Raw genomic sequence first — 26861 nt, 5'->3', positions numbered from 1 at the left:
TTTCCTTCCTTTCCATTCTGTCTCCAACCTGATCGCCAGAGTCAGTTGCCTAGTACACAAATCAAATGTGTCATCCTCCTGCCTAAAAGCAAATTTTAGCTTAGTGGGCCTTTAGCTTAGGGACCAGAAACAGCCCTGGGTATATTTGGAAATGTGTTGAGTCAGTGTGCATTGCTATAGGACTGGGGACACTGTTGGCATTTGGAGGCTGGGAATCAAGATGCTGAATGTTCTCTAGTGCCTGGTGAAGTAATTCCATGCGGCCAGTGCCCCTCAGTGCTGTGGTTCCCATTGCTTGGGACAAAGTCCACGCTCTGTAGCATGTCTTAAACCTTTATAATCTGATCCCATTTTGCCTATCAGCTCCTTTGTCCCGTTTTCTCTCATTCTCATTTTTCTCTCATTGTAGTCTCCAAAGATGTCATCATCTTTCACAGTTTATGTCCTGTTGTTCCTATTGTCTGCTTCAAGTTGCTGCCCAACTGTCATATACATTCATTAAAAATAAACAAAATGGCTGGGGTTATAGCTCAGTCGGTAGAGCTATCCTCGCATGTACGAGGTTCTGGGTTCAATCCCCAGCACCAAAAAAAAAAAAAAAAAAAAAAAAAAAACACACACACACACACACACACACATATAAAAATGGGACTGAGGTTGTGGCTCAGTGGTAGAGTGCTCGCCTAGCACATGCAAGGCCCTGGGTTCGATCCTCAGCACCACATAAAAATAAATAAATAAAATAAAGGTATAAAAATAATTTATCAAATATCTTCTATGTATGAGTTCTAGAGAGATGAATAAAATGTAAGTGTTCACAGCCTGGGGGGTAGATACATGCAAGTGGGTAATCGGGGCCAAGAGTGGGCACCAGAGGAGGAGGGGCAGTCCGGTAGGCTTCCTGGAGGAGGTCCTGCCTGTGCTGGGAAAGGGGGAGCTTATTGGCAGTGGTGGGCATTTCCAGGAAGCAGGAACAGAGATGCCTGGCCCTCATTTCTGAAGCCTACTGCATTAGCTTTCCTCTTTTCATCCTGAAACAAAGGTCAAAGACAGGGCTCAGAGTGGAGGGAAGAGCAATCCCCATGACAACGGTGGGAGAGGATGGTGACCACAGAGATCATGCAGTAGAGGAAAGTCACAGCAGTCTCTGGAAAACTCAGTGGGGTCTCCCAAAAGCCCTGCCAGGAGCTCCCTTGAGTGTGAAGAGAGGTGGAGCTGGTGGCTTTCTCTGCCTGAGCCTTCTTAACATGGTCCAGCTTATGTTGTGGGTCACAGGAGACCTGAATTAATTAATTCTTTCTTTTTTTCCTTTTATTTGTTCTTCTTAGATATACATGGCAGGAGACTGTATTTGACATATCCTACATACACAGCGTATCACTTATTCTAATAAGGATCCTATTCTTATGGTCGTACGTGATGTGGAGTCACACTGGTCGTGTATTCACATATGAACATAGGAAAGTGATGTCCCATTCATTCCACTGTCTTTCCTACTCCCATTCCCTGCTTCCCTTAGAATTATTTTTGTTATTTGTAATTTTCATACATTTTACAGATTGAGACTTAAGAGATTTTACGTTCTTCCCTGGTGGTAGCTACTCACCCCTAGGAAGCCTGAGGCCTTCTGTGGAGTTGAGTGTTGGTGGGCGACACCTTTGCTATCGAGTGTACATATCCAGCAGAATCTCCTCACTCACGTACTCCAGGAAGCAGGACTGTGGCTTTGTGGTCAGGGCATGGAAGCCACAGACTACTTACCAGACTGGCATCTTGAATTATGAAAAAAAATCCCACAGACTTATGGAGTTCCAGAGTTGGAGAAAGTGTATTTTTTTTTTATTATTACATTTATCTTATAGTTGACCGCCTTTTGAAAAACTAGAACATAGGAATTGTCCTCTACTATTCTCATATCTTTCAAGTCCAAGATTGGGGAGCCAAGAGCAGCCTCCTCATGGGGCAGAAGGAGTCCATTGTTTATTTTTTAGAAAATAACTTGGAGGGAAGGGAGATGGGTAGATATGTTTATTGTTGTTTGTTTTTTCTTTTAAAAAAATATTTATTTTTTAGTTTTAGGTGAATACTATATCTTTATTTTATTTTTATGTGGTGCTGAGGATCAAACCCAGTGCCTCACAAGTGCTAGGCAAGCGCTCTACCACTTGACCCACAACCCAGCCCTTATTGTTATTTATTCTTAAATTTCAATTTATTACTTCGAATATGTTGTGCAGTTGCACAATCAGACCACAGAATATTCAAAAGAACATAAAATGAAGTGTCTGCCACCTTGTCCTCTAGGCACACTGTGCTATCCTTCAGTCACCAGCATTAGCAGTCTTTTGGCTAATCTTCCAGGGCTATCCTCTATGCCACCAGCTGGTGTGTGCACAAGTATATCAGAGTGAGTCCTTCAGAGGCAGAAGTCAAGTGATGCGCTGAATGGACCCTGTGTCTTGGGCTTGAGTGCCCTTTCTGCTTGGAAGGCACAGTGACCCGTGGTGCTGCACGTTGAAGCACCTTCTCTTAGCAGGTGGTAGTGTTGCACCCTGCCGACCTGCTGCTTTCTTGGCCTCTCCTGCCAGTGTTCTGAGATAAGCCACCAGCCAGCAGTGAAGACTGGGCTCAGGAACTGGGCTCAGGCCATGGTCACAGAGGTGTGGCTCTCCCTCCCCACTGCAAAGTGCCACTTAATCTTTCTGGGTTTTTGAGTTCTTTTCATTATAGAGGTCAGGTGTTCCTGTGGTCATTGCTGGCTAAGAAAACAAACCACTAATAGGAAAATGATTTGCTTTGTGCCTAAAAACATTTCCACGCTTTGTTTTGAATATTTAGCTGGCTTACTTTTAGATATTTAACTATCACTAAATTTTAGGATTATAGCCAAATTAAGACCCAGTTTAAGAATGTTATAGCACAAATTTTTGAAATTGACCATTTCATTGCATTACTCGTGATGAGCATTTGAAGAATAAGGGCTGGGTATGGAGCACAATACAGACTGAACATCCCTGAACCAAAATCCAAAATGCTCTGTAATCTGAAGTTGCAGATTTCATAGCATTTTAGATATTAGATTTTTGGATTAGGGATGTCAACCAGAAAGTCTACACAAATATTCCAAAACCCGAAACGCTTTTCATCCCAGGCATTTCAGATGAGAGCTACTCAACCTACATGCATTTGATTAACTAGTGATAGTAATGGCAGCCACAAGAAATAATAGCCGCTAATGTTTTACTTAATGTTTACAAGTACTCCCTATGCACCAGCCACTTGATGTTGAATTATCTGCTTGGTTGACAGACGGCCCCTAACTTAGGCACAGAGGTGAGACGACACAAGTGAGGTCTGTGAGACCAGAGCTGGCGCCCGCTGCCTCTTACTCATGCAGTGTGCCTGGAGGGAGAGATCAATGGCCAGTGACTGAAGCAGATCATTAAGCAGGGGCATCAAATAATAATGAAAAAACATGCTGTTTTCTTTCTTCCAGAAAAAACTCCCTCTGACAGCTCTCTCTCAGAATATGCAAGAAGCATCCACTCAGCTGGAAGACTCTCTCCTGGGGTAAGAGTCGGCTGCTTTCAGAGAGGAGTGGCTGTTGGGTCAGGAAGAAGCGTGGGCTGGTGGTGTTCCAGCACCACCTGTGGGTGGGTGAGGGGCCATGAGCATGGTGGCGTGGCTCATCCGCCAGGAGAAGGCCTCGACCTTGCAGGAGAAAGTGGGTCTGAGCCTCTGGGTAGCTGGAGAATCTTTTCCTGGGTGTCAGGCTGGAGTGGTGGTAGAGTCACTAGCATAAGTAGCTGATGGGGGCTGAGGATATGCCTCAGTGGTAGAGCAAACTGCCCAGTAGGAGGGAGGCCCTGGGTCCACAGCACTGCCAAAAAAAAAAAAAAAAACTCACCAGTGACAGGGCCATGTTTATTCCCCTAAGCCTGGGGTATGAACAACTGGCTCCCTTCCCTGTTCCAGGTGTCAACTTAAACTCTCTCAGTGCCTTTCAGTGCTGAAGAGGTACTTCCTTTAAGGGTGGTCACCAAAATATCAGTGGTGGGTGTTTCAAAATAGTGTATTTTCTGAACTAGTTAGATTTTCCTTGGTTGTTTCATCTTAAAACTTTATGTCTGACTTATCTTTCTTTTTTTTTAATACTTTTTTGTTTTTAACAGACACATAATTATGCATGTTTATGGGGTACAGTGTGGCATTTGAATACATGTACAGTGTGTGCTGATCGTATCTGTCACCTCAAACAGGTGTCATTTCTTTGTGTTGGGAAACATTTAAAACCCTCTCTACTAGCTCTTTTTAATTTTTTTTTTTTTTTTTTGGTAGTTGTAGGTGGACATCATGCCTTTATTTTATTTGTTTCTTTTTATGTGGTGCTGAGGATCGAACCCAGTGCCTCACACGTGCTAGACAGGCGCCCTGGCCCTGAGCCCCAGCCTCAGCCCTGTTCTGGCTCTTTTGAAATGTACAACCACTTGCCAGCCATAGCTGCCCACTGTGTCCTAGGACACAGGACACAGGCGTCACCCCCCCTGCCCAGCTGCCCTCCTGTGCCTGGCAGCCATCCCCCTTCTCCCTCCTCCCCCAAGGGGGCTGCGTTTTGGTCACAGGGGGCTTTCGTCACATAGTGAGTCTGGCAGGAGCAGTCTGGGTTGTGCGGTGTGCGCCTTCCCCCACTGCCCTCCAGTCTGCCCTCTGTTGTACAGGGCCCTGCCTCCTGCTGCCACGGTCTTTGGGCTTCACCGCCCTAGCTCTGTTGCTCCTGCTCTGCGCCTTCTCTTGTCCTGTCTGAACTTCCACATTTGAGAGCACTGGCCCTGGGAGGATGGCATGTGCCCACCCCTGCTCCCTCAGGCTTGAATGTGTCTCCATGTTGCGCTCCCTTTATCCTCTTGCCATTGTCCTCACACCAGAGCGCCAGCCCTGTGCTGAGTGTGTTCCCAAAGAATAGCTCATTTAATCCCCCAAACAACCTGGGAGGTAGGTAACATGAATGCTCCCACTTTACAGATGTGAACCTTGGCCAACAGAGAGGGTAAGAACATTGCCAGAAACCACACAGAAAAATAGCAAAGCCTGCGTTCAAACTCAGGCAGCTTAACTATGACACCATGGCTACCTCACAGCAGGCTGCACACTTTCTGATGCCAAAAGAACTTATAGGGAGCTGGAGGGGCAGGGCAAAAAGGAAAGGAGATAAGGGGACCAGCGACAGTGGAGTTGCATCATTTGCATGTGCACATATGACAGCAGCTGTGTGTTCACAGGAGAACAGCAAACTTGAGGCTCATGTGACTGGCCCTTCCGTGTTGGCCAGCCACCTCATCTGCACAGAAGAATCAGCCTTTGCATTAATTCTGGAGGATACGCCACTAAGGCTACACTCATGTGACTGGCCCTTCCGTGTTGGCCAGCCACCTCATCTGCACAGAAGAATCAGCCTTTGCATTAATTCTGGAGGATACGCCACTAAGGCTACACTCACTAGCAGACGTGAAACTGTGGTGTACTTTATGTCTCCTTTAGAAGACTTCCAGGGTAACTTGAGAACACTTGATTTTCCACCTGACATGAGAACCTAGTTCTTCAGTTGCGACCTCACAATTCACACCCCCACCTCCTCCCAGCACAGGGTCCACACCCGAGATAATCATCTTCATTTTAAAGCACAAATCTGTAGACACACGTTTTTAGGGGAAACCCTGAATGTATAATATTTTAAGGGCTGTTGGGCAGCTCTCTGCTGTGATCCTGCCACATGGCAAGCAGAGTGGCGGCCACAGCTTAACTGGTGCTGGCCTGTTGGCTGTCTTGTCTCTGAAGGAAGATGCTGGAGACCTGCGGAGACGCTGAGCACCAGCTGGCTCTGGAGCTCTCTCAGCACGAGGTCCTCATTGAGAAGGAGATCGTGGACCCTCTCTATGGCATAGCAGAGGTGGGTGCTTGTGCCCTGGACACAGAACCGAGGCTGGCACGGGCTGGGCGGTGAGCGCATCCCATGTCTGTAGTGTTAACAGAGATCAGCCGCTCTTTTAGGAAATGAGAGTAAACTGAGGTTGCAAAATTTTTTGCCTAAGAGAAAACATTTGTAAATAAATTAAAAATCCAAAGTGCACCTCATTTGATATGTTCTTCCCTCTAGGTGGAGATTCCCAACATCCAGAAACAGAGGAAACAGCTGGCTAAATTGGTGTTGGACTGGGACTCGGTCCGAGCCAGGTAAGTTGAAGTTGTCAAGGTGGCCACTAATGCAATACTATTATGTCACCTCCCTAGAGTCACTCACCCTACCATGGACAAGAGAAAGACTACTAGTAGAACAAGATGGCTCTGTTGTGAATCACAGCTAGGGCTGTTGCCCCAGTCACAGCCTGCCTACCCTCCTCCGGGTCTCATTCTCCCAGCATGGCGGAGGGGTGTTGTTAGAACATTCTGTCCTTACGAGCCACGGTGAAAGGAAACAGAAAATAAGCAAAGTTAAGTAAATGTATTTAGCAGGAGGAGGGGGCTGCCATTCTAAGAACAGCTCTTGGAATTGTGGAATATAAAATAAACAGGTCCCGCCAAGTCACAAACTTCGTGTACCTATAATTACCCTTCATGATCAAGAAATGCTGCCCTCGGGAAGCAGGGTCTCATGTAACCCAAGTAACTAAGTCCACAGGACTGTGACCTATGAGTTGATGTCTTCAGTGGAGCGTGAGGTGGTCCCTGGCAGGACTGCCTCCACCATCTGCTCTTGATGGCGTTTGTATCAGTGATTGGCAGGCTTTCTTCTTGGGCATATGAGAACTGGAAATAAGGAGACAACCAAATTTGAGATGAGGCCATTCTCAAATTTCGTTACAATGGCTGAAAAACTTCTTCCATAAAGGGCCAGACAGTAAATATTTTTGCGACCCCGATGTCCTTGGTATAACCCCATAACTCTGCTCTTGTAGCATAAAAGCAGCCATGGGTTGCTTGCAGGAGGCCCTAGGTTCTATTCCTAGCACTGCAAAAAATAAAAGCAGACATGGGCAGTGCATAAATGAATGAGCTTGGCTGTAAATCAGGTGACCATGCTGACCCTTGCTTCATCAGATCTTTCCGCCTTCCTTGCAGTTCTGTGAAGGACATGTGATCGGTTTTGCTTGGCAGGAACATGGGGATCAGCTACCATTGGAGTGCTTCTGAGCCAGGGGCTTTGTCTGCAGAGTTGGGAGCAGTTGTGATGACTCTTCATTCCCTTATTTCTCAGATGCCACTGAGTCTTGGATGTATCACTGGTTTAAAATCCACTGGTTTTGGGAAAAAAGCAGCCCAGGACATGAAATGTACAAACCAGTTATTAAAAAATGTTGTTATTTAAGCCTCTTTGAAATGACAAAAGATCCGTGTGGGCATTCTTGTAGGATGAAGATAGTCATAGTGCAGTGGTCAACTACGAGGGTCACTTACCGGGTGCTTGCCATGTGCTGAGCATCAGTACATTGGCTCAATTCTCCTCCAATCCTGTTCATTTGCTTTGTTTTCAGCAATCAATTGTGCAGACATCGTGCTGGACACTAAATGCAGAGGTCCCTCTATGCTAGCTGGGGAGGAAACAGGGCCTGGGGCCAATGTGACATCCCCTAATTTTAAGAAGAGACTTGTTTTACAGACAAGGGACTTGTATACTTCATCTGTCTGACTTTCTTCATGCCTTAGAATAAATGGCAGAGTAGGATTCGGACAGCACCGTCTGCCGTCTCCTTATCATGGGTATGTGTGTCATTAGAATTCTGTGTGACAGGACTGCAGCAGAGAGTACAGGCTGCTATGTTGTGCATTTTTGCTCAAGAGAAGGAAGAATGTTCTAATGAGTAATTAAATAAGGCTGTGATTAAACAATGCTCCCACACTGGAGTTGGTTGAGCAATATTATAGCTGTCCTACCTGCCAGGAATTATACATCTCAAGTATGTGTATCCCAGAGAGGATTTTAAGGCTGACTCTTTTTTTAAAAAAATAACTTTATTTATTTATTTTATGTGTTGCTGAGGATTGAACCCAGTGCTTCACACTGCTAGCAAATGTTCTGCCACTGAGCCACATCCCTGCCCTCAATGCTGATTCTTGATCTTATTCACTCTGTTAACCAAAGTAGGTGTTGGAGACATGGAAACAGTTGAATGTTTCTTCTTTACTTTTACTTACTTTTCCCTATAGGAAAATGATAAGAACTAATGGTGAGCAGGAGTCCATTGTATGCACACCTGTGTTTGATTTCTCCTTCCCTCCTCACAGCAGTTCTGCAAGGCAGACAGTGCTCATCATCTCAGTCTTACTGAGGAGGACCCTGAGGCCGAGAGAGGCTAGGTTACTAACGAGGTCACAGGTGGTTCAGTTGGAGCCGCATGGTGGACTCTGAAGCCCACATATTTCTGAAACAGCATCTGCAGTGTTGCCTTGGCAGCCTTGCCGAAGCCTTTTGGTGTACCGTATCAGCAGTGTGAAGTGGACACAAGTTGTTTTGGGGGCAATACAACAGTCTGGGAAGTTTGAGGAGTTGCTAGTGTGGGTCTTTTTTGCTGCAGCTATATAATATCTGTGTTCAGATTTGAAGTGTTAGAACTTTACGTAGCAGCAGATGTATTCCTGTACAAACAGAAGGTCAAAGCACATTTGAAAACCCTGATCTTTGATTATTCTTCTTCACCTGTCCCCCTGTTGTTACTGTATGTGTTTCTAATGCCCCCATAACTATATTATTGAAAGGTAGTTCTGGTAAGAGCCAGAACAAAAAATAATCCCAGGTCAAGATATTAGGAGAATGCATCATAAGTAGTCTTCAAGAGTAGGATTTGGTTCCCAGGGGCACAGGGGACATTCTAGATCAAAGCAGGAGAGCAAGAGGTGCTCTGTAGCAAGGATTCCACAACTGGGCACTACAGGAAAGACAATCCACAGATGGCTTTCCAGCACAGGGGTTTGTGTGAGCAGGTGTCGGGTTATGCTCAAAGCAAACTTCAGCCCCAGCAGTAGGGGAACCCTGGCATGGGGGAAGCTACTGTCTGCTAAACTCAAAAGAAGCAGCCATCCTGGGTGCTGATCAGATCCCAGGTACAGTCAGTGTGGGGGAAGGCTCGATCTCCTTAGGTCCTGACCCTGTAAGGTTGAGTATGTATAGCTAGTTCTCAGACTGGCTACCCCTTTGTTTTGCAGGTGGAACCAAGCTCACAAATCTTCAGGAACCAACTTTCAGGGGCTTCCATCAAAAATAGATACCTTAAAGGAAGAGATGGATGAAGCTGGAAATAAAGTAGAACAGTGCAAGGTACAAGAATTCCCTAATAAATATAACACGTGTCAATTTTTTTTTTTGGCAAATGATGAATAAAAGCCAAATATTGCAAATTATTTAATGTTTTACATAACTTCCATCAGAATATTCTGAATGATATTAAAAGTAGTTTTATATTCTTTATTTTTCAAGACTATACTATTTTATAATCAAAATAAAACATTATTTAAAAGTATTCAAGTGGGGTATATTTAAAAACTTGACTAAGCTTATTTAAAATAAAGATCACGGTTTTAAACAAAATCATTGCAAGACATTACATGAAGTTACGATAATTAAAACTATATAATAGGTATAAAAATATAAAAGTAAAATTGTATAGGTTTACTAGAACAGGTATTATAAGATTTAGCCAAATGCAGTGGTGCATGCTTATAATCCCAGTGATGTAGGAAACTGGGTCAGGAGGAACTCAAGTCCAAGGCCAGTCTTAGCAACTTAGACTCTGTTTCAAAATGAAAAAGGACGGGGGTGTAGCTCAGTAGTAAAGTGCCCCTGGATTCAATCCCTAAGCCAAAAAATACCCAAAATTTTTTAAAATTAAAAACAAAACAAAACAAGTTCCAAATTAATTAGTTGGTTAAGTGATCTTATTCTCTATGCATCTATCAATGTGTGTATATATATATATATGTGTGTGTGTGTGTGTGTGTGTGTGTTTATTCCAAATACTATTCAAAATGGTAAAAAACTGGTCTTCAGTGAATTTGAGAATTCAAATTGAGATTGAGAATGAGTGTCCTAGAGAGTATTTATTACCAATTCAGGTCTTTTTTTTTGGGGGGGGGGTACTAGAATTGAACCTAGGGGTGCTTCACCACTGAGCTACGTCCCCAGCCCCTTTATTTTTCTGAGACAGGGTCTCACTAAGTTGCTTAGGGCCTTACTAAGTTGCTGAAGCTGGCCTTGAACTCAAAATCCTGCCTCAGCCTCCCAAATTGCTAGAACCATAGGCATGCCCCACTGCACCCGGCTCGGATCTATTTTTTTTAATGTTTATTTTTTAGTTTTCGGTGGACACACATCTTTATTTTATTTTTATGTGGTGCTGAGGATCGAACCCAGTGCCCCATGCACACCAGGTGAGTGTGGTACCGCTTGAGCCACATCCCCAGCCCCTTAGATCTATTTTTAATCAAACTTTTTCAGTTTGGAATTTCCTGGGCTGTAAATATAGTAAATTCAAACTTTAATCCCTCATAAAAGCAGGTATGTTTTTGAAATTTCAAGGGCTTTGTTTTTCTTTCCTAGATTCAGAGCCCAATACAAAATACTTAAAGTTCCCTAAGATTTCCATGTGCTGATGAGTAATTTGTTTTGACCTCCCTCTGTTGAGGGTAATTCTTTGGGAATCTTACCTTTGTGTGAAATAGTGTCTGCACTGCTTCCTTGCTCACCATGCCTCAGGCTTCATTTTTGCTGGCCCCATGTGACAGCCAGGTCCACACACCTTGGCCACCGTGGTGGCACAGATCAATCCAGGTCATTTCCAGCTTCCATTCTTGCCATTCATGCTGAGCTTTCTGACTTTTTGTTTCTTTTTTTCCTTCTCTTTTTTTTGTGGGGGGAGGGAGGGCATGGTGGGGAAGGTGGTTATGCTGCTCTTCCTTTCCCAATTATTCTGAAAGGATGTTACATACAACTGGAATTCCAGGTTTATCATGAACGAAAGGGTCTTCACAATAATTTGCACAATTTCATGTCAAAAATAGAAAGCGCTGTGGCTGTAACTCAGTGGTGGAGTGCTTGTCTGGCATGTGTGAGGCACTGGGTTCAATTCTCAGCACCACATGAAAATAAATAAATAAAGACATGGTGTCCATAAATAGAAGGCAGGACATTTTTAAAAGTTCAAAACAAACAAGGTAGGGGTGTGTGTGTGTGTGTGTGTGTGTGTATGTATGTATGTATTTCCCAATTTATGTTTTTCTATGTGTAGGTAGAATTCCTATACACATAAGATTAGAAATGTATATCCAATGGTTTGATTAATAGATCATTAAATTTTACATAAGTAATTATTTTATATTAGTTCAAATATTGAAAAGTATAAAACAGTAAACAGTGAGGAGTGAAGTCTTTCTTCCACCTTTCTCCTTCCTCTGCCTATCAGAAGAAAACTGCTCTTTCTAATATTTGTTTTTTATTCCAGTTTTTTTTTTTTTCATTTCTTTTTTATGGTGCTGGGGATTGAACCCAGGGCCTTGTGCATGCAAGGTGAGCATTCTACCAACTGAGCTACATCCCCAGGTTTTTTGTTGTGATGGTGGTTTTCAGGACTGGGGGCTAAGTTCCAGCCTTATGAATGCTAGGCAAGTGCTTTTCCACTGAGCTGCATCCTAGAATTTTATTTTGAGACACGGTTTTACTAATTTGTCTAGGCTGCCTCAAACTTGAGATCCTCCTGCCCTAGCCTCCCAAGTAGGTAGGATTACTAGGGTCACCACCATGTCTGACCTTCCAGACATACAGCAATAAAAATATACTTTTTCTTCTCACTTTTTTTGAGGGGATAGGGGGATGCTGGTGATTGAACCCAGGGACACTTAACCAGTCCCTTGTATATTTTACTTTGAGATGGGGTCTCGTCAAGTTGCTAAGGCCTTGCTTAGTTGCTGAGATTGGCCCCAAACTTGTGACCCTGACTCAGCCTCCCAGATTGCAAGGATCACGGGCATGCACTGTGGCACCTGACTGTCCCCGTCTTCTTTTTCCTCAGCTGGTAACAGGCCCTGAGCGGTGCTGTGTACCTTTGCTTCCTGATAGCACCTGAACAGCATGCTCTGGAGCTCACGGCACAGCAGCCCTTCATATGTTCTTGCTGTCCCCATGTGTGCTTGTACAGTTAGCTGAAGACTTCAACCTGTGCCTCTCTTCATTACCTTTTGGTCTGAGAACTCACAGAGACTCTCCTCAGTTACCATTTTCTTTCATTTCTTTTCAATGACAGATCTTCTCTTTTCTTACTTAGGATCAACTTGCAGCAGACATGTACAACTTCATGGCCAAGGAAGGGGAGTTAGGCAAATTCTTTGTTACGGTAAGTACCTCCCATTGACAAGGTATTAACCTGTTGTAAAAAATTGAGTCATCTTAGCTATTTTGCAAAAGAGTTTGTTTTTAGTTTGCTCAGCCATTGTGTTGTGTCCATCCAACGCTAACGTGACTTTTGTTTTTGAATGTGGGTCTGTTCTCAGTTATTAGAAGCCCAAGCAGATTACCATAGAAAAGCATTAGCAGTCTTAGAAAAGGCCCTTCCCGAAATGCGAGCCCATCAAGGTAATGTAACTGCGTGTGGCGATGCCTCCTCCTGCCTCTGCCCCTTCTGCCTTTCTTCTTTGCCCTGACTCCTTTGCATGCATTCCTTTGGATTTAGCCTCTCTGCTAAGAGGATATATGTCCCAACATAATTTCATCTTTCTTGCAGCATTCTCTAATTCCTTCCAAACCCAAATTAACATACTAATGGAACATTTGCTATTCTTCTGAAACCTTCATTCAGTTGAAGGTAAAACTGGCTCCTTTGGGGAGTGTGCATATGTTTTTCTGTCTTCTGTTGGCTTGAATAATTCTAGCATCTAATTATGCTTTTCCAAATCAATCATTTGTTGGGCTTAATTCTGGCCCTGTGACTCAAAGAGCATCCATTCTAGGGAAACTTTATTTCAGATTTTCCAGGAGAGAATATTATAAGCCGGTCTTCAATGCTACCTCATTGATCACTCAGTGTGATGAATCACCAGACACCAACCGCACTTTTCAAACCCTTTCTGTCTTTTCTCTTGTTCATATTAACACTAATATTTTGCTAAATTATTCAAGCAAATGGCAGATATATGCCCGGATCATGCGTGGTTTGACCTTTCCCCTGATGTATTTAAGCTTTTATAGCTTTGATTCTACGTCTCTTACTTACCATCAGGGTGTTTGCCAGCAGACAGGCAGCAATTGCTCTGTTGTGTTTGGGTCTAGTACTCGGAAGTCATCCTTTGTTTTCCACGGGAACATTGGCTCCAGGACCCCTTTCAGAGACCCAAATCCTTAAGTGAAATGGTATAATATTTGCACATAACCTACCTACATTCTCCCCTAAACTCCAAATAATCTCTGAATTACTTGTAATACACATTACAATGTAAACTCTGAAAAAATAGTTGTCACACTATATTATTTAGGAATAATAGCAAGAAAATAAAGTCTATACATGCTTAGTTCAGAACAGGGATCCGTGTACACACACACACACACACACACACATACATGCCGGTTGTCAATCTGTAGTTGGTTGAGCCTGTAGATGCAGAACCCATGTATACAGAGGCTGACGGTTTTGATTGTGATGTAGACCTGACGTGTAGAGTCTTGGTTCTCCCTGCAGAATCCTCAGTTTTAAGCGGAAAGGGGATCAGGCCAGGTGCTGAATATGGTGACCACATAGTTGTGCAAGAATGTGGGCAGGAGTGTGGGTGCTCTGTGGGTGAGCGCATAGGCACCCTTAAGGAAGATGTGTCATTTCCACTGAACTTCAGGAGGTTACAACAGGTCCTGGTTGTGAGCCTGGAAGTTTTTAGATGATAGAATTAGAAGATTCTCTGTCTTGACTAGTAGGGCTTCAACAGTCTCCGGTTCTGGTTCCGTGTTAACAGGACAAGTTACCCTCATTTTCTTAAATCATCTAATTTTCTAGTTTGTGGATGATGGTACTGAGTCACTGTGACATTCAGGCTTCTGAGGGGCAGACTCGAGACCCAAGAGCAGGTATTTATGAGATAGCCACTGTGGGTTGGGCCCTGCCTGGGGCACAGTAGCAGACTCCATCATTCAGCCTTTGAGGGGCTAAAGTTCTTGCTATAGGAAGATCGTGTAACTTGACCCCAGCTCCCCATGCCCCTGGGGACCATTCAGTGCTCTGACGGTTATGGGGACTTGCCTGTCCTGACAGGGCACCCTGTTATTCTTGGCCTCCTTCCTTCCTCTGTAGGCCATTTGACTCCTCTCCCCTAGCCACCCGTGTTCTCACCCCCTTCCTGCCCCTAGCCCTTTGCTGTCTGGATTCTACCCCACTCTGCTATTAAAAAAAAAAAAAAAAAAAAATTACAATTCCCAAGGTACCTTTTGCCAGATGCTGGCATTTGACATGCCCTGGGCATCTCTTCCTTGTTAAAATTTCTTTCCTCCTGCCCCTTGATTGTCTGCTTTCATTGGTGGGACTCTGTTTCTTCACTTGTGTTCCCATCTGAGGTCAGCCTGGCTGGGGTCTGTCCTTGCTCCAGGGCTCTTCTCCCTGTCCACTTGTCCCTTTTCCCTGAGAATCCCCTCCTCTGCATCTTAAATTTCTGTTCCTTTGATGCAGCTTCCCTTCAGCTCAGGGATCTGACTCCAGCTATGGTTGCCCCCTCCGTGTCCCCTCAATGCTACCTTCTCCAGACCATCTAGCTCTGAAGCCTTGGTGCCACTCCCCTTCCTCTTACCTGTCTCCTGGGCTTCGTCCATTTCACCCTGTGCTCTGCCTTCCTCTGTGTCCCCATGCCCCTCTGTCCCCCTCTGCTCTGTACTCTCATCTCCTTGGTGGGAGCTTTGGGACGAGTTATGTCTCCAGACTCACAGTCCTTGGTCTTTCACAGCCTGTTGCCCTCCCCAAGATGTGCTTGCCTGCTCTTGATCAGTTAATCCCGCCATCTTCTGGGACCTTTCCAAGCTTGCTTACTCTGAGAAGCCTTCTCTGACCACCAAAGCCAGCAGTGAACGCTTTGTCTCCTGAATTGTTCTCGTGTTGATGATGTGCACCAGAAGTCACAAACAACTGCATCTCATTAAAAATAAATTATTTTTTAATTAGTTGCCATCATGTGAAAACCAGATGCCTTTGTGCAGCAGTCCTGATTGTTGCCTTCTCTTGGAGGCTTAGAAGGCCTGGTGCTACTGGGTCTGCTGCCCTGCCCAGAGACGTTGGTCTGGCCCCAGGAGTGGCTGCTGCTGCCCTTGCAGACCATGGCTGTTCAGCCTGGTTCACGCACCTGGGCGGCCTGTGTGGTCCCTGTAGACACTGTGTTTTCGACTCTTGTCTATACCATTGACCTGCCATGACTTAGCAGACTGTCACGTCTTGTTAGTGACTGTTACATGTTTCCATGTATGTCTTGTATTATCTTCACAATTCGATTGCTCTCATGCTGGGAGGGAGTCCCTGACAACTTGGGTGTCCACTGCAGTGCCTGGCACGTAGTAGGCCTGTTGTTTGAAAGGGTAGCACTTGTGCTGGAGTTTGCCATGGGAGTTGTCTCTAGGGCCATGTTCTCACTTGCACCCGCTGCCCACATTACACCAGGGTGAGGGATGGGGCATGCTCTGTTCAGTGTTTACTAGAAAGTTCTAGCTGATGATGGGAGCATGGGCATGTGGTGGAGATGATGGCTGGTGTCATGTGCAGAAGTCCCCTGATGATTCTGGTGTATCCCCCAGGAGAGGGCTCATGTGGCCATTCTCAGAATCATTTCTTCAGATAAAAGGGACAGAGTGCCAGGGAGAGATCTGAGTGTCCTAGAGCTCTGTCTTCTGGGAAGGGTCAGCCCCCCAAGAGGCTTTTTCTGTTAGAATTTCCCCTGGGGCTGGAGTGGGGCCAGGCCAGAGGTGAAGGGCTCCTGCAGTTCTGAGGGTGGCAAGTGGCTGGCTCTTGGCCTCTCCTGCCCTCGCCTCTTCTCTTCAGTCTGTCCCCACTTGCTCTTCCCGTTAGTTTTTGTCTGTCATGAGCTCTCAGGCCCATGGATTTGCTTTTCTTCCTTCCCCTGTGTGCAGACTGTGTGAGGCCCTGTCCCCTCCACGAGGTAGGTGAAGGTGTAAGAGAACGCACTAGAGTCAGTCATTGCCTTCTTCAAACCAGCCTTCTACAGCAGAGTGACTGGACAGATGCCCACTGGGGGTGCCGAGCAGGATGGACAGATCCAAGTGCTTCTCTGAGTGTTTTCCCCCAGTGGGCTTTCCCCCTGGACCTCTGTGTGCTTCCCAGAAGCTCTAGATCTCGGCCGTTCCCACAGGCATGCAGGCCACGCCAGCCAAATCCTTCTTACTCTCATTCAGCATATCCATTTTATGAATTCTTCTTTCTGTTTGACTGCCTTATTGTATGTATTTCTGCTAAGCTGCTCAAATCTGTTGTGGAATGAAGCAGGCATATGACCTGACAGTACCTGAAATCCTGCTGGGTGCCGTCACGGCAGCCTGGCCTGTGCTGCTTAGGAGCCACAGATGGTGTAGTCTTTCTACTCCGAATGCCTTGGACCTGCCTGGGAATGCGGCGTTCTGAAGCCCTGCCTGTCGTGGAGATGTCCTATTTGACACAAGTTTGCCTGACCATCTCCAGTCGAGAGAAAGAAGCACTTGACTCATGTTTGACATTTTAAGAAATGGTTTTCGTTTTCACATTCAATGAGTCTATTTCTTCTCCTCTAGCTGGGAGGCCAGTGCTGCTCTGCATGGCTAGAATAAGTTTCTTTTCAGTGAAAACAGTATGTTCACATGCATCCTCTGTTTTCATGCAAGGCCACCAGCCACTGTGTGTTGACAGCACGTGGTACAGGTGCAGGGGCACTGTGGTCGCTCCTGCTGGGCAGCTAAGCTTGTCCTTGGTGTTGTGTGTGTGTGCACTCAGGGCTTCTGTTCCACAAGGGACTGCCCTAGCTTGGCACACAGTCTGTGCTGTGGTAAATGGTAAATAACAAAAGCAGATAGCACAAGTGCTTCCCTCTTTCCCAGAGCCCCAGCTACCATTCTGTTAGAAGATCCTCTTTGGGGTTTTGAGGAGAACATGATGGTGATGCATGGGGTCACCAGATGTCTTACTGACCTGTTTGCTGCTCTAGATAAGTGGGCAGAAAAGCCAGCCTTTGGGACGCCTTTGGAAGAGCACCTGAAGCGGAGTGGGCGTGAGATCGCGCTTCCCATCGAAGCCTGTGTCATGCTGCTCCTGGAGACGGGCATGAAGGAGGAGGTGAGGGTGTCTGGGCTGCATGCCAGGTCTCTGTGCCCCCTTTTCTGCCCATAGCACGATGCCACCCCTGCCCCACCACTTTTCTTACACAACCACTGCTGGGATTGTATAGAATGGTGTTTTCAAATTTTTGTCACCATGACCTACATTTTAGATTGAGACCCTATATATCAAACCTGTTATATATAATAAGTGAAGCACATTTCACAGAACAATTTTTATTTTTTCTGTTTCTTATATACTCTATTTGCTGTCCTGTTTGTTTCATTGTAAACTGTTCATTAATTGGCAGTCATGGATTCCATGATGCATGAATGGATCAGAGCTCCCATGAGCTTTAGTTTTTTAAAGTAGGCGCCTATAGCAAGAATCTCACATCTGTATAGTGCTATACAATTCGCGGGGGAGCAGCTCTTGGGGATTTATCTCAGGGGAACACAATCACGGAGCCACATCCCCAGCCCTATTTTGTATTTTTTTATTTAGAAACAGGGTCTCTGTGAGTTACTTAGCACCTCACTTTTGCTGAGGCTGGCTTTGAACTCGTGATCCTCCTGTCTCAGTCTCCCGAGCTGCTGGGATTACAGGTGTGTACCACTGCACCCGACTATGCAATGTTTTTTTGAAGAGAGTACATTTATGTATTTTATGGCATCATTACAAAAAAATAAAATAAAAATCCCTAGGAACCCAGCAGGTAGTTCTCACTCCTCTCCCTGTGTAGGTAGGGATGTCAGCACACAGGAATTTCCCATCTGGGCAGAGGCAGAGGCAAAATACAAGTCTTTTTTTTTTCCTTTAAAAAACACTTATTGATATATAACAAACATATAGAAAAGTGTGCATTATTGTGGGTGAGCAGCTTGGTGAGTTTTCACAGAATAAACTGACTGATGCACTCAGCACCCAGATCAAGGCCACTTGTTTACTTCTTACAGTGCAACCTCAACTTTGAGTGCCTAAGCCTGGTCCTTCTCATATGAGGCCAGCTCTGGTCTCCAGGAGCCATTTGCAAGCTCTGGAGACATTTTTGGTGGTTATCTGGCATCGGGAGGGCTGTGGTTGAACCTGCCACAGTGCCCAGGACAGCTCACAGGAAAGAGTCGTCAGGAGCACCGAGGCTGGACCCTGCCCTGTCTTTAACTCCTGTAACCCTCGTGCGCCCACCTCTCTTGGTTGATGCTTTATGTGTTTTTCTCCTTTTCCAAAGTCACATTTAGGGCAGAGAAAGTGAATAGCAATATTTCTTAACGGTTTTTCTTAAGATGTCAATTTAAAAAAAAAAAAAAACTTCCTAAATTGGTCAGCATTGTGGAAGCATAAATCTTGAGGAAGTCAAAGAGCTTCCAGATGGAGTTCTGACAGGTGCAGGTGTTTAGTGAGGAGGCAGGCAAGTGCAGGCATCGGAGGGAAACCGGCTCCCTTCTGCTGTCGCCGAGCCCTGGGTGTGCCCTCAGCCTCTCCACCTCCAGGGCCCTGTGAGGCTGCACTGCGGCTGCTCTCAGAGGTGGCGGTGGCAGTGGTTGAAGCTCCATTGGCCATGCTGCTATCCCTGGCTGTCACTCACCACCTGAATTTCATGCTCGAAATTTGTCTTTGTCTTCAGGGCCTTTTCCGAATCGGGGCTGGAGCCTCCAAGTTAAAGAAGCTGAAAGCCGCTTTGGATTGTTCTACTTCTCACCTGGACGAGTTCTACTCAGACCCCCATGCTGTAGCAGGTGAGCGCCAAAGAGGGTCTGCAGATCCAGCTGCCCTCCAGGCGGTGGAGGCCAGCACTTAGGACTCCAGTTTCAATTAGAGGTTGAAGTGACAAAACGATAAAATGTCATTCTGATAAAATTCCCTGATGTGTGATGTAACATACAACTCTTCTCCTTTTTATTGTTTATTGTTGTGTGTACCCCCCACCCCCCACCCCGCCATTAAACAGAGGTAAAGGGAGCTTATGTATTGATGTGGATATGTTTAGACATACTCGGGTTCCCTCTTTCACCCTTACAACCCACATCTACCTGGCTGTTAGAGGGTGGCGTTAACGTTCATCTTATTTTCTCCTGATCTCTCAATATGTTTTTGCAAGGGACTGAATGCCTTTTGTGAACATGTCATTCCCTAACCCTCCTATCAAATTATGGTTTGTCTTATGCACCTTGGAAGATCGTAATTGAGATATTTTCAATTTGCAAAACGATATGCCCAGAGAGATTTCTGGCCTTGCCTTGCTTACTCAGAATGCGAACGCTTTCAGGTGCTTTGAAGTCCTACCTACGGGAATTGCCTGAACCTCTGATGACTTTTAATCTGTATGAGGAGTGGACACAAGTGGCAAGGTAAGTTTAAAGAAAACAAAGGTTGTAAGTCATTATAACATAATGGTATCATAACATTAAAATAGTAAGCTTGTTAAGCCATGTGTCCCAGTTCTGTTTATATTAGAGTAAAACTATTGAGTGTTACTGTTATTACTACAGGAAAGTCACAGCTTAGGCATTGGTTTATGTTTGGGAGACTTACATGGTTGAAGATTGATTTTATCTACATTGATGAACTGGCTGATTTCAAATCCCCTTTCTATTGAAGAAAGCCCTGTAACTGGGGCCAGGTATCACAGGTGACTGAGTGGCAGTTGTGCCTGTCAAGCTGCCTATAGGTTCAGCTGTGCAACCATGTAATAGGGACATTATTAGCACCAATTAATGTTCACTGAGTGTTTACCAGGTGCCCAGGACTGTCCTCACTTTACACCTAGTACCTCCTGGAATCCTTATTTAGCATCATTAAAGGCTGATGTTATTGCTGTCCTCATTTTACAGACAGAGGGACTGGGGCTTGGGAAGGAGTAGGGCCAGGTAGTAGCAAGTTATTGGCAGACTGCTGACCCAGATCTGCTGACCCAAAGGCTGTGTCCCTTCCCCTCCACCCCAGCTTCACCATCTCCAGCAATCATTGGTCCTAAGCAGGATCAGCCTTATTTAGAGCATCGCAGCAGCTTCTCCTCACCCAGCTAGCCACCTCCACAGTTCTTTCCCCTCAGGGTTCTGGCTCATTTCCTAACCTAAGGGCCTAAATCCTCACCATTTAAGGGAAGAGGAGCAAATCTCACCTCCATTGCTGTCCCCTTCCCCCATCTGTAGACACAGTCACTGTTCCTGTCATGCAAGCCATTTGTTCTCATCCGTTACATTTGGGTAGACTGTGAGTCCATCCCGTGTCCCTTCATCCAGATCTGTGTATTTTGAGCTTTTCTCTGAAATTGTGAAATGAGAGACTTTACCCTAGCGGATGGTGAGGTTTTTAAGTTTAGAGAGGTTTTAAAGTTCTTAAACTTGTCAAATCTTTGGAACCCAGCCTGGGCCTGGCCTGCAACTGAATTAAATGAACCCAACAGTCAGTGCCAGGTGGGGACAGAGGTGCGGTTTCTTTTACTGGGTGGCCTCTTTAAATCATCTTAATATCATATCTCATTTCTATTCTAAGACTTCAAAACTCTTAGGGGAATAACTCTGTGAAAGAGGTGTCTGTCTTGCTGTATCAACTCTTGTAGTTGAGAACTGCCAACATGGCCTCCATTCTGGTGGCTCCTGTACTGGGATCTGAGGTATTCAACCTCTTTCCTGTGACTCACCAGAAAGTGTGGTCAGCTGCTAGCACTCTCTTTCCTAGTGTGCAGAATTGACTTGCTCCAGGGCTCTGCTCCATCCCCTTTTGGTCTCTGGAAATTTGTGTTTAGAACAGTGTAGTGCAAGAGCTATTATAACTGCTTCCCAGCAGAATGAGTTTCTTGGCTTGGAGCCTTGAAGCAGATTAGTGATTAAGACGTCTCCAGAAGTCTGGGTGCCTGGGCACTTGGCGACTGATCTGTGGCCAAACTGCACATGGATAAGGAAAACCACCTACAAATCTACACATTGCCTAGATGGAATCTTCGGGTGTCTTGTCTCCTGGTGCCAAGTGTTGGTCTCAGGGCTTTAGCAAGGCTATTCCCTTGAGGCCTTGAAACCATTCAGCAGAATCGACACTCTTATCCTGTTTTGCAGACCAGGAGTCTTGAGTCTTGGTGAGGTTGACTTCCTGCGCTAAGGAGGGAGTTAGTTGGTATTTAATTCTGTCTGTGCTGTTTTGCAGCTGTGGAATACAGTGACAGGCACTGCACAGTTGATGTAGTGTTTACTCAGCTTCCCGTCACTGTGACAGAACCTTGAAAGAATCAGCTTAAAGCAGGAAAGGCTGATTTGGTCACAGTTTCAGAAGTTCCAGTCCACGGTCGCTTAGCCTGTTGTCTTTGGGCCTGTGGTGGAGGAAGCCTGTTCACCTCATGGCTCCAGGGAAGCTGAGAGAGAGATGGGAAGGGGCCAGGGTCTCAGTAGCTCCCTTAGGGACATTTCCCCAGTGACCCAGCTTCCTCCAACTAGGCCCTGCCTCTTAAAGCTTCCCACACCTCCCAGCAAGGCCCAGGGCTGACAACCAAGCCAGTAACACCTGGGCCTCTGGGGGACACTTCAGGTCCAACCTACAGCAGCATATGAATACAGGTGTCAGTAATATGTGTTCTAATAAATTCTTATACATAAAAATTTGTTTATCAGTGTGCAGGATCAGGACAAAAAACTTCAAGATTTATGGAGAACATGTCAGAAGTTGCCACCACAGAATTTTGTTAATTTTAGGTATGTATGATTGACATTCTATAAATCAAGTCTGCATGCTGCAGTGGTCCCGGAGTGAAGATGGGTTTAATCCCTGCGAAGAGGCCATTTAACTCAAGTGTACTTGGCCCATTAGAAAGCTTTGGGGAGGAAAGTGGGGCTGCTGGGAGTGGGGGTTGATGGACATTTTATGACGCATGTGATGTAGCATTAGCACGTCTGGCGCTAATAGGTAAGCTCTCTTGTCATTTTGCTACTGCAGATATTGCAGAATAATTCTTGTGAAGTCTGGGCAACTGTGAGTTCGGTTTGGAGTCTAATTTTATCCAGTATGTAAACTGCAAAGTTTAAGGATACTGATATGTTCTGTAATGTCTTTCATATATAAATAGAGCACAAACCACCCTACTGTGGAGAGTATATATTACTTTGTTAAATGGTTGTGTTTCTAAGAAAGTTTACCATGGGATAAACCTCAGGAATTTAAGCACTGTTTTTCCTTTTGACTTACTTAATACATAACTTTGAAGGAGCATAGAACCAAGGGGGAGAGGTGGCTCTGGGAAAGAAACTAATTTAAAACGCAAGGAATTTTTCCAACATGACTTATTTAAAGACCGGCAATATGCCCAGGATATTACCTGACTTGAATTTAGTTTTGGGCTCTGTCGTTAAACTAAACTAATTCTTTCCTTTTAATACCTTACGTCTGAACCTTGCCTCATTAGTGAACTGGTATCTGTAATATTCCTCATTGATTAATTTAATACACAGCTTGAAATTGCAACACTCTTAATCTGTTCACTGCATTATGATGGGAACTCAAGTAAAGTTCTTAGTATGTGGGAATTTGACCTTTCAGTTTGCGTATTGTGCTCTATAATTTGTACTTTTTAAAAATACGGAACATATTGACATAGTTCAAAACTAAATGTACACATTGAAAAAGTCTTCTGTTCCTGTCCCCCAGCCACCTAGTCCTACTCCTGAGACACAGTCAGTGTTTATAGTTTCTTATGTTCTTCTCAGTAAGAGTCACTGCACATGCAAGCACATACGTTCATGTATTCATTCTACACACATATTTTTTCTCTTATTGCCTACTTTTTGAAAAACCAAATGGTAGTGTGTACCATTGCCTTCTTTGCTTGGCAGTGAATACCTGTTGGAGATTTTTCAGTGTCAGTACATGATGATTTTGTATGGTTATATGGTATTCCACTGTCAGAATACTGTGATTCACTTAACTAGCTCCTGATAGAGCTAGTTTATTCCTAATGTTTTTATACTACTGTCCTTGCACATAAGAGCATATATCTATTTGGTAAATTGGATATTTTCATAATTGCAAAGTAAAGTTTTCAAATACAGTTTCCTTTAAGCGGTATAGCTAGGCTTTTTTTTTTTTTTTAACTATATTAAAATGTATTGAGTGCCGGGCACAGTGGCGTATACCTGTAATCCCAGTGCTTCAGGAGGCTGAGGCAGGAGAATCACGAGTTCAAAGCCAGCCTCAGCAATGGCAAGGTGCTATGCAACACAGGGAGACACTTGTCTAAATAAAATACAAAAAAAGGGCTGGGGTTGTGGCTCAGTGGTCAGGTGACCCTGAGTTCAATCCCTGGTATCAATAAAAGAAAAAGAAAAAAAAATATTATATATATATATATATATATTGAGCCCATTGTTAGTCACAATGTAATATATTTAGGGATAGAATAGATACGATATGAATCAGAACTAAGTTTAAAATATATAGCAAGGAGTGCGTACATCAAAGAGATTTACAGTTAAGCTATTTTTTCCTTTCAAGCCCTAATTTTTCACTTTTCTAAAACAAATTACACGAGAGATATGTAAAATGCTTTCCCTGAGCCAGACTCTGATGTGGGAACTCTGCAGTTAGCCCTTGAGTGAGCTGGGGTTGAGCACAGGACGGAAGGGTCATGTCTGCCGCTGTTTCAGAGGTGATGTGCTTGCCCCTTCTCTTTTTCCATAGGTATTTAATCAAGTTCCTTGCGAAGCTCGCTCAGACTAGTGACATTAATAAAATGACTCCTAGCAACATTGCAATCGTGTTAGGCCCTAATTTGTTATGGGCCAAAAATGAAGGGTAAGTAAACTTCCCATATCATAGTACTTCACTTCCTCCCTTCTGCCTGATGGGTAAACGGACTGATAACTCATGGTATGCATTTTAGATAAAGATGTTCTTTAGGGTGTTTTCAAGTTGCCTTTTCCATTCAGCAGATATTCTCAGGGCACAGCTGTAAGCTGAGCACTGTCCCAGATGCTGGTGACACAAAATATATAAGTCTTGTCCCTGTCCTCCAAGAGTCCCTGTTCCTGGGCAGCCAGGCAGCTCGGCACCTATAGTACAGTGTTGAGAGGATGGGGGCGGGGGGGAGAGAGAGAGAGAACGAACACACAACTTTACTTCCTTAGGGTCTCTGGCTTGGCCTGAGAATCAAGTTGACATGATGCAGATTAACAAGGGGAAACTATACAGGTTTTACATGGACGTAGTAGCCCCACATAGGAGAGTGCAGACTCAAAGAGGTGGTTAGAGCTGGATGCTTTTGTACTGAGTTGGACAAAAGTAGTAAGTTGTGCAAGCATGACAAGACAAAGGGCCTTGGCTGGTCATTGTGGGCCCTGACTCAGAAGATGAAGATGAGTGGAACCAGGTTGGTTTGTGCAGATTTCCTGCTACCTCGACACCCTGGTGATAAAAATGTTTGTTTCCTCCTGGTTTTGGAGAGGACATCTTTCACATTCGAGTAGTTATCTCGTACTTGAGGAAGAAAAGGGAAAATCAGAGTGTCCTTTGTTCATGGACCCTTTTTCAAATGCCTTTACTTCAAAATAAGCTTCAGGCCATAGGGGTGTATTTTGGGTGTCACACTCTGCCAGCCTTCCACATCACTGACTTCACTAAGCTCCATGGCAGCACTGATGAAGAGACAGTTGAAGCTGAGAAGCACAGGGAAAGCCCGGCTGGGAGTGGCCCCCGAGCTTCACTTGGGTGAACCAGTGTTGTCCTGCAGCTGGCACCTGCACCCACCCCCTCGGGTATGCCCCATCGTATTTCAGAAAATATTTATAAGGTTATTCAGTAAAGATTCAGTATCATAAAGCAAAATTAAGGTAAGTAAATATACAGTTAGCTACATTGATCATATCTTATGGCAAATAAATTCCAGGCCAATTAAAGACTTAAGCAACTTAGTGAGGCTCTAAGAACCTAAGATCCTTTCTTAAAATAAAATAATAATAATAATAATAATAATAATAAAGAGGGTTGGGAAGTTAAGTGACTCAGAAGTGCGTGCCCCGGGTTCAATCCTTGGTTCCAAAAAAAAAAAAAAAAAAGACTTATAAATACGGTTACATTTTTGTAACTTTCGGGACAGAGAAGGAATTTCTAAATATGAAAACAGAGCAAGAAGCAGTGCACTTAAAGTTGGTAATTTTGGCTCTCTACCAGATACCAGAAAGCCCCTTAAGCAAAAGCCTACTCAACCAGGAAGGAATCTGGGGGGTGTTGCTGAGGACCGAGCCCGTGCCCTCCTGACGGAGCTACGTCCCTCCCCTTATATAATAATAATTATTCATTTTCTTCCTTTTGTGATCTGGCACCAGACACTTTCAACTTCTGGGCAGTCATCTGGGGTCTAGAAAGGTGTATGCAGGTGGTCTTCAGCGTCGCGCTGGGAGCTCATGTTTTTTGGGGCACGTTGTGGCAGCACATATTCTTGGGGACATTATAGGCAAAAGTGGTTTGAGATGATCTTAGGTCTTAGTATGATGTGGCTCCAGGGGGAAAAGGCAACCCTTGTCATTGCCCATCTTGAAACCAGCTTCACTGCTCTTAGGACCCTGTGCAGGCTGAGGAGGAATAATTGAGTTGGGGTCATTTTTCCTCCTGGGAGATGGTTAGGACCTTGTGGATTTCATTTTCCAGTGTATTTAAATATTTTAGCCTTTAAAAATAATGGAAATGCCCTGACACAATCTCAAAGTCAGAGGCTGCCTCGGGGAAGCATTTTCATTTTGTGAACTTCCTCTGCAGAACACTGGCTGAAATGGCAGCGGCCACATCCGTCCATGTGGTTGCAGTGATTGAGCCCATCATCCAGCACGCAGACTGGTTCTTCCCTGAAGGTAATCACCACTTCAGTTCCTCGGCTGCCAGGCAGTGGGCGATGGTTCAGCAGGTCTTCATAGTGATCCCAGATCATCTGGCTTCCTTTTCACACTTCTTTCCCCTCTTCGGTCCTTTTTGACATACTGATAATCCTTTTATTTTGTCTTCACTTGGTTTCACTAAAACATTCAGCCAATATTTAGTGAATACACTGCTGTGTGCTTGCTGATGAGACATACTGTTCCCCCGGAGGAACTGGGCCCCTGGAGAAGGCAGCTGTGCAACAGATAAATTACTAGAAGGAGGGGCCAGAGAGAGGGGACAGACTCAGGCACGGGAAAAGGGAGCCAGGGAATGCTCTTGAGAAGAAATGACCTTGAGTATCCAGGAACCTTCCAGGGGGGAAAGAGGGCTTGTTGTCTCTCTGGCTAGATGGCTGGGTTTGAGCAGAGGTGGAAGATAAAGCAGGAAGGGGCGACTGGGGCCCGTGAGTGAGGAGCCGAGTCCACCGTGTCAGGGAATTGGGGTGTCATTCGCAGAGGAGAGAGTTTCAAGCTACCTTGTTGCAGTCCTGGGACCCACAGAGCTTCCCACACTTCCTTGGTGGGTACTGGCTGGGTGTGTGCAGGGTCCAGACCTCAGCCCGGCTTCCCTAGAGCAGCCTCCCTTCCCATGTCCCCAGCAGCATGAGCCCCCTCACTCCAGGGTGGTGCTCATCTCTTCTCCACTGTCTCCCTGTCCTCA

The 26861-nt window shown here is 45.0% G+C and overlaps 1 protein-coding gene across 11 annotated transcripts in view; it reads left to right on the top strand.

The window, feature by feature from the left end:
• Nucleotides 1–26861, top strand: part of Arhgap17 (Rho GTPase activating protein 17) — an 84348-nt gene that overhangs the window by 40300 nt on the left and 17187 nt on the right. For all 11 annotated transcript variants that reach the window (XR_013344277.1, XR_013344278.1, XM_077802408.1 and 8 more), the window contains exons 4-15: nt 3497–3570; nt 5836–5947; nt 6155–6231; nt 9199–9310; nt 12309–12377; nt 12535–12616; nt 17197–17324; nt 18931–19042; nt 19573–19654; nt 21911–21991; nt 23970–24083; nt 26043–26134. Coding sequence is in view for 9 of the 11 variants with exons in the window: in XM_077802408.1 (XP_077658534.1) it covers nt 3497–3570; nt 5836–5947; nt 6155–6231; nt 9199–9310; nt 12309–12377; nt 12535–12616; nt 17197–17324; nt 18931–19042; nt 19573–19654; nt 21911–21991; nt 23970–24083; nt 26043–26134 (1135 nt within the window). In the remaining 2 variants the exon portion in view is untranslated. The remainder of the gene's footprint in view (nt 1–3496; nt 3571–5835; nt 5948–6154; nt 6232–9198; nt 9311–12308; nt 12378–12534; nt 12617–17196; nt 17325–18930; nt 19043–19572; nt 19655–21910; nt 21992–23969; nt 24084–26042; nt 26135–26861) is intronic.

Source organism: Urocitellus parryii, chromosome 9 (genome assembly GCF_045843805.1).
Source record: "Urocitellus parryii isolate mUroPar1 chromosome 9, mUroPar1.hap1, whole genome shotgun sequence".
In the NCBI taxonomy this organism is placed as follows: Eukaryota; Metazoa; Chordata; class Mammalia; order Rodentia; family Sciuridae; genus Urocitellus; species Urocitellus parryii.
This window is presented reverse-complemented; position numbering and strand designations above follow the sequence as displayed.